At 37.2% G+C, this 8216-nt stretch overlaps 1 protein-coding gene and 1 long non-coding RNA gene across 3 annotated transcripts in view; both read right to left on the bottom strand.

Annotated features, from left to right (window-relative positions):
* Positions 1–3789, bottom strand: part of LOC107680773 (kinesin-like protein KIF13B) — a 46212-nt gene extending 42423 nt beyond the window's left edge. Inside the window, exon 1 of the mRNA XM_016476817.1 lies at positions 2611–3789. Coding sequence (XP_016332303.1) covers positions 2611–2680 — 70 coding nt within the window. The 5' untranslated portion in view covers positions 2681–3789. The remainder of the gene's footprint in view (positions 1–2610) is intronic.
* Positions 3790–7095: 3306 nt separating this feature from the next.
* LOC107680764 (uncharacterized) overlaps positions 7096–8216 on the bottom strand; it is a 33355-nt gene continuing 32234 nt past the window's right edge. For both annotated transcript variants that reach the window (XR_001633181.1, XR_001633182.1), the window contains exon 4: positions 7096–7820. This is a non-coding gene — a long non-coding RNA (uncharacterized LOC107680764). The remainder of the gene's footprint in view (positions 7821–8216) is intronic.

The following is an 8216-nucleotide window of genomic DNA, read 5'->3' as shown; positions in this document are numbered from 1 at the left end:
TCACGAACAGCTTGTAACACTCCAAAGAGAAAGGAAAACTTGAAATCGCATCATAAGACCCCTTTAAATTGTTGTTTTGTAATTGATTTTTTTCTTTGAAAAAGCAAGACAAAACAGTAAAAAGCACATTTTGGCTTTTTAATTTATGCAACGGTGAAAAAAAATTTGGCAAAATACATGGGGGAAAAAAAACTCGAAAAACCGTGTTCGGTTTCGGCTTCGGCCAAGAATTTTCATTTCGGTGCATCCCTATCTGAAACCACCAAACTCTCCTACTGACAACAACAGGGAAGTGGAAAGCATCTGCAGCTGACTCAGAAATCCTTGGAAAAGATGCACTCTGAGGCCACACTAGCTGTAACAACTTCCTGTTAGAGCAGGAAACCTCCCAGCATTGGTGGGCCAAGGTCCAAGGAGGAGACCCATCTGGATTTACCACAGCTAGCCAGTCCAAAAATCTGAATTTCCTGCATTATGTCACTCAGGTGAGAGCGATAAGCACATGTTATCTTGGCAACAGTGACGAACTGGAAAGACTGACAGAATCCTGAACACAATAACACAAAAACCAAGCGACTATTTATCTACAGTGAACAAAAATGCCCTGCAGCTCATTTCTATAATTATTTGCATAAGTTTATGGAAGTAAAACTATTAATAATGCACGGTTCAGTTAGTTACATGAAACTGTAACTGCATTCTTCAGGCCATACGAGAAGGGAATGAGGCAATTGGTGCACTCAACTGATGTGGTGAACCGGGAAATCATTAGCTATTAAACCCCTAGATCCCTTTATCCACCGAAATGGTTTTGAGAAATTATCTTTACATAGTGTTAGGATTTAATATGAACATTTTCTCAGAAAGACCCAAACTCATTTGGCCATGGATGGAAACATGTTCGGTTATGCAACGTTGGCAAATAGTCCATTCAGACTCCCTTCCTGCCTTTGTCCAAAACAGAGAGAGAGACAGTGCAAGTAAAACAGAAAGTTAAGTGTCATTTAGAGACTTTCAAATACAAGTTCTCTGTCGTATGAAATAACATCCGAAAAATCTTTGGAATTGAAATAATACAATAATGAAGGTCACAATTCCAGCATTGCTTGAAATGGAGACTGGGAAGTGTTTAAAAGGATATGTGACTGAAAGCTCACACAGGTTGTCAGCACACGATCAGTGCTGGAGTCTTGTGACCAAATGTTACGCTCCAGTCGGACACGTGACCGCGTCACTACAATGTAGCAAATATTTCACTCTTCCATGGCTTTACCAAGACACACGTTCATCCACAGCAAGACGTGCTTTAATGTCATGCGTTCATGTGAATGACATGCAAGTAATCATGCAAATCATCTTGGAGAAGAAGAAAAGGTGAAAAGAAAAAGGGAAATGTTATTTAACAGTATGCATGACATTGATGGGGTGTCCTATAGACAGATAGATGGATGGAAAGAGAGAAAGATGTTGCATGTGTCATATAAACAGAGTTTCTATGGCCACAGAAAACCTGGAAACGGGTAGTTGACAACTTCAAGCAGTATAACATGTTATAATTGATCTCAACCAATCCTTCTATAAATGTTATATGATTGATTACATGTATACATATTATATACACTATATTAACTTAACTGAATATCCTGATGTAAAATAAAAAAGTTTACATGCCATCTGACCTATAATAAAGTTTAGATAGATAGATAGATAGATAGATAGATAGATAGATTTTCACCAAGACAAGATTTCCTTGTGTGTGTAAAATTACTTGGCAATAAAGCACTTTCTGATTCTAGATAGATAGATAGATAGATAGAGTCACATTTCCCACATTTGGGTCACGTGACCCAACACACATCATTACTGGCATACACATAATGTTATTTAACAGTATGCATGACATTGATGGGGTGTCCTATAGACAGATAGATGGATGGAAAGAGAGAAAGATGTTGCATGTGTCATATAAACAGAGTTTCTATGGCCACAGAAAACCTGGAAACGGGTAGTTGACAACTTCAAGCAGTATAACATGTTATAATTGATCTCAACCAATCCTTCTATAAATGTTATATGATTGATTACATGTATACATATTATATACACTATATTAACTTAACTGAATATCCTGATGTAAAATAAAAAAGTTTACATGCCATCTGACCTATAATAAAGTTTAGATAGATAGATAGATAGATAGATAGATAGATTTTCACCAAGACAAGATTTCCTTGTGTGTGTAAAATTACTTGGCAATAAAGCACTTTCTAATTCTAGATAGATAGATAGATAGATAGATAGAGTCACATTTCCCACATTTGGGTCACGTGACCCAACACACATCATTACTGGCATATACATATAGATAATCCAGCATGGCCTGGTCAGGACTTTCCTCAGAACTTTCTCAAACTCCAGTTTGTTTCTTCAAACTCTACTGATCACAAGATTAAAAGGCCGTGTCACAAAACATAGTGTGCTGACTAGATAGACAGCTTTTTGAGGATCACGGGGACGATTCAAACGTCCTGGTAAGTACTACACTGGGTCTTGAAATACAGCCTGCTTGTGACCTGTGATATCAAGTGACAGAACTGAAACTCGACTCACCTCTCCGGTTCATGGGCCGGACCCGAAGCGCCACCTTCACGTTGGAGTCGTTCAAATTAGCGTCGCCCATTATGTATGTCGATATATCCACGAGAAGACGTGTTATAAAACGACCGAAATGCTTCCTGACAGCCTCGAGTTCATCAAATAAAACTCATCTAGATATGCCCGTCACAGGAGTCCCGAATCATTTGTGATATGTGAAGCGTGTCGTGTCCAAAAATGGCCAGCATCGTCCTCACTGGGTTGATTTTCTCCGTTTTGAACGGCCCAGTTAAGACATTGTCGCTTTTAATAATGTAAAAGAAAAGTTTAGTGGAATGTCTTGACCGCTGGAGATTTCGTTGGATCAAAAACAAGAGTCGAAAGCAAAGCCAGCTCCCTCCTGGATTCCTGTCACACTCACACTGGGTCAAACTGCAAATGTCAAGGCTTTTGTCCAGCAGGAAACTGAATAACTAATAAGCAGGGTTTAAATAATTCATGCCTGGCTGTGACAGTCTAACAACCACATTTTGCTTAAAGGAGGTTTTGCATTTAAAAACAAATAGATAATATATCCCTGCAGGTGTTTTAATCCAGGGAAACACTGCAGACCTATTTAAATGGTGATTTCATCGTATCTATCTGGGTAAAGTGCAATACAGGCAAATCTGTATAGTGTTCATCCAAAAATATATCAAACAAATAAGACAATGTTAGCAATGCACAGGATTATTAGACTAATATTAGGCTATCAAATGCTGATCTGTCAATGCAGCACTTTTACATGCACACAACCCGGTTTTAGACAGAAAGACCATAAATGTAAATGTCAACGACTGAGAAAAAAAAACATAAGATTCAAAAATCCTAATGTGGCAGTTATTTCCGAAATCTGATCTCGAATTGTTGAAATGGTTGGAGATCCCACCGCATCTGATGCGAGTTTGTTGAATTTTGATTTCTTTTTAGGCTGGGTCCAACTTCACGAGCTGATTAAAACAATGGTGCTGCTCTACATTCCCATCCAGCTCTGTAAATCTTCAAGATTAATTTCCAATATGACGGAGACAAGACACCCGTCTTCTACAGAATTAGCGAATCCAGGAACATGAAGATTGGAATGATTTAAGGACTCCAGCATGGACGTTACGGTCGTGATAAGCAGCCGCTTTATTTCAGGACTGAGCAGCGTGAAGCCAGTGATGTTAACGGTGATCTAAGACGCCCAGCGGAAGTGTATATTTCAAAGTAAAAGTCCTTAAAAATAATAACACAAATAAAACATATTCACCCATGTATTAATATTATTAATCACCAAAAAAACACCAGTCGTATAATAATAATAATAATAATTATTATTATTATAGCAGTAAAAGTCGTACTATAAGCTTTTTTTTTATTACATGTAACGTTATATTTCTCGAGTCTGAACTGAAACTATCCATTTACGATCAGCTGATCTCCTGGAAAAGCCTTTCAACCTCTGATGAGGAAGAGCTGATTGTGTTTGGAAGTTCATGCCATTGTGGTGAGGTCAGATGTATTTCGGTAGTGTTCCCATTTAAGTCCACCTTTTTCATCGTTTACAGACATTTGTATGTCCTATCCATATAAAGCTGGATGCTCCGAATGCTCACATTTGGAAAAGGAGAAGGTTCTTCAATATTACTTAATTTGAGGAGGTTCAATACTGTCAACATAAGATGTACAGCTTTACTGGTAGCACAAATAAATGCAGCAATTTACATTCTGCGAATTAAATTTTCTTCAAACCCGTTTAACGGTCTAGTTTTTATTTGTTCATGCTGTGCGACACCTGCTGGTCGTATTTAGCACACTGAACCACACATCCCAAACAAATAGAAAGACCGTATATAACGTTACTTTGTTTGTTTGTTTGTTTGTTTGTAGCCTATAACTCATTTCGTCAGCGTCATGATTCAGGTGTATTTTTTCTTTTTTTATGCTTTATTTGAGCTTTCAGTTAACAGCAGGCTATTGTACAACAAAATTAGAACTATCAATGCTTTTAAGAATAGCAAGAGAAAGAGTAGTAGTTAAAGAGAGCATTAAGAGAACACAATATCAAAGCGGGCGTTACTAAAAAAAATTCACAATTAACGTGAAGAGTTTGTATTCAGGTGTCATTTATTGTTCACGTCGGTGCTGACGATGACGGCGCTGTTTAGATGGACCGTCCAAATCAGTCTTTTGCATTTAAGGAAAATTATTGCATAGAGATTTTATAGAGAGTGGGTATTTGTATATCAGATACCATCAGAGGAGGCTTTTCGATCATGTAAAACGTAAGTTATATGTATTTGAGCTAATGATGTGGTTATGTAATTCTGTTATGTCCCACTAGATGATGCTGCATTCTCAAATAAAACCACCCAAATTTACTTTCATGTGACCAAAGGGATATACAATGGTAAATGTGATAAATTTGCTTTAATTTTTACAATTATGATTCACTTATATTAAAAGTATCTTGTATTTCACCTGAAAAGCAAGCAGGATTATTATACTGTCAAAAAGTTCCAAAGAAAAAGTTTGATCAAGACTTGTAACTTAAGTTTGCTTGAAGCTGAGTCACTTCTTGTAGAAAAACACACCCACTGCACTTACATGAGTAAGTCGTCTGTAACTGAAATGTCATGGTCCACCCTATTCATAAAGGTTGAAAATAGGTACAATAATTGCAGATGAAGGAATGCCTGTACCTTAGTGAAAGTTTAATTTGTTCTTCAGGGAAAAAAAAATAATAAGTTGTACGCGCATGTCCATGCATCAGCGTTGCAGTGGAAACATGTCTGCTCAAGAACAAAGAATCACAATATGGAGAAAACCCAACAAAATTAATATAGCTAAGGTAATAAGGGCAGAAATGTAAATACAATTTGACGTTTGCTGATTGTATCATTTATTTGGAGTTGCCGCAATTATGCAGTTATTGGAAAAGACCCTATTAAAGTCTAAATTAGATTTAGATCAGCTTACCGAACAAATCACATCCATTAATAACAATGTAAGCAAAATTCCACAGTGAAATTAAATCCTCGTGTTTTTTCAGGGTCTATGACTTAATCACTTCAGTCTGGGTACATACAGTGCACTTTGAAGCTTGGTAATTTAGTGTAAATGTTAGAGCGTGAGGGGTCTGACGGGGCCTGAGAGGGAACTCCTGTGATCTGTGTGGCTACAAGAGGAGGGGCCTTCCAGGGGAAAGGGCATCTGCTTTGAATCCCACCACGCGGGCCGCCTCCACCCCACTGTTATGCTTTCGCCTACTTCAGACCTGAAGATTCACATTCACTTCAGACCAGTATTAATGAGCTCCTTTCCATTGCATTAATATTGGTAAATATTTGTTTGTTGTATAAGATTAGGCAAACCCAACCGTAAGGTCAGAAACATATATATGTGGTGGTAACAAACCTCCATGGAGGTAATAGAGTTACAGTAACCTTCAAACCCTTTGTGTCATTAAACCAGATGTGCTATCTATTCTCTAATAGCTAATAGATTAACTTATTTAGCAAGGTTCTTCTCTAACTGTAGCTCTCCACAGAATACAATTCTATACATTCATGTAATAGAGGCCCTTTCAGCCGTATTGCAAACTCTGAAATTGAGCTTACAATTTCACTTGCTTTCTGATACTTATTTTTGTGCTTCAGGCCTAATTATTGAACACTGGCACACAACTCTTTCTTATTTGAAACCTCAAATGATGTGGCATTGTTAAGGATAGCTGTGCTATTACTTTTCTTCAGCATTCAGACCATGATTATTTTGGTTAATTGAAATTTTGAATTTATCAAAAAAGACAGTAAACATTGAAAGCAAACAAATTTATAATGTTACAAAACATTTCTACTTCAAATCAATTTTATTTAAAAAAAAAACTGCAGCAAATCAGAATATTAGAAAGATTTCTGAAGGATCGTGTGACACTGAAGACTGGCGTAATGATGCTGAAAATTCAGCTTTGGCATCACAGGAATAAATTCTGTTTAAAATATATTAAAATAGTAAACAGATATCTTAAATTGTAATAATATTTCACAATATTACAGTATTTTTGATCAAATAAATGCAGTCTTGCTGAGCATAAGAGAGAAGATCTTACTGACCCTAAACTTCTGAACAGTTACATACAGAGACTAGAATAGAGAATTGAGGGTGGGCTATTTTGACCATGTAAAAATATTGTTTCTATTTGTGCACTGCAAGCTAGCTATTCACTCAACATTACTCAACTTGTTTTTTTCTAACATTGTTTTTCCACACATTAAGTGCTGCTCAGTCATGATGATTTGACTCCTAATATCTTGATTAGATAAACCATCAACTGTCACTAACAAACATGCGTAAACACCCACAATGGGAACTTTATGTTGTCTTTTCCTCAACTTAATTCATCTTTATTATGAAGGGTGATAAGGGACAGTATTCCGTGTAGGCGAAGGACTTTTGGATTACTGGCCCCAAGGCGGCTTATCGTGGGGGTTCGTTAAGATGACACGATTAAGATAATTGTTCCGGCAGCTAATCAGACAGAAGCATGGCAGGCAGAGGGTTCGATTTCAGGGACGACACTTATCTTTACAGAGAGGGCTCAGAGGGGGTAGGTGGCATGGGTAATCAATTAACTGTTCCCAAGCTTAGAGAGGTGCTGTCTTATGAATGGTCCTGTCCACAACATTACAGAGAGGAGATGATCTAAAACAGAACATCTGACAACAAGAGCACTCACCGCAAATGCTCTCAAATTAGTGTTTAATTACTTTTCACACTTTAATGACTGTTTGTAAATGTGACTGTTTGGGCTATTGACATAAATATAATTACCTTTGTACCTTTTTTAGCATGCAAAAACCTAGCCTGAAATCACAGGAATTATGAATCATAAACCTGAGAAGGTGAAAGCAGGGGTAAGGAGGTGGAAATATACATCAGCAGTTTTTCAGCAAGAAATTCAAAATTAAATGCGGTCTGCTGCCCTTCTTGCCCTGTAGAGAATGCAGTTGGAGCTGCGCTGCTCCGTGTATTAGATGACTCATACTGTGCGAGAGCAGGATTAGTAGATTGAAAATTAGTTTCCGGAAAATCGGAGGTGAGCAACCATCTTCTCTCGCTCAGAACGATGTTGGTTTTCATTTCTCAGCTTTGTCTTCTCTAAAGTTTTTTCTCCCCATTATTTTGTCTGGTCAAATTATAACCTAAAAAAAAACAAAAGAGACGTCAATGTCAGGGCGATCACTAAGATGTAGGCTATATATGGTCACACTTTAGTTTGGGGACCAATAATCACTATTGACTAACTATTAACTATTACTTGTGCCTCAATAAATTCCCAATTTGCTGATTATTAATAGTTAGGAGGATAGTTGTAAAAGATCTAAAATATTGTAATGCAGAATAAGGCATTATGTGTTAATAAACTAATAAACAGGCAATATGCATGCTAATAAGCAACTAGTTAATAGTGAAAATGAGTCCCTAATGTGTTACTATATATGTATGTATGTATATGTGTGTGTGTGTGCGTGCGTGTGTGCGTGCATATGTGTGTGTGTTTGTGTGTGTGCGTGTGTGTGTGTGTGTGTGTGTGTGCG

Source organism: Sinocyclocheilus anshuiensis, unplaced genomic scaffold (genome assembly GCF_001515605.1).
Source record: "Sinocyclocheilus anshuiensis isolate Anshui unplaced genomic scaffold, SAMN03320099.WGS_v1.1 scaffold869, whole genome shotgun sequence".
In the NCBI taxonomy this organism is placed as follows: Eukaryota; Metazoa; Chordata; class Actinopteri; order Cypriniformes; family Cyprinidae; genus Sinocyclocheilus; species Sinocyclocheilus anshuiensis.
Note: the sequence above shows the minus strand (reverse complement) of the source record. Positions and strands in the feature narration are given on the sequence as shown.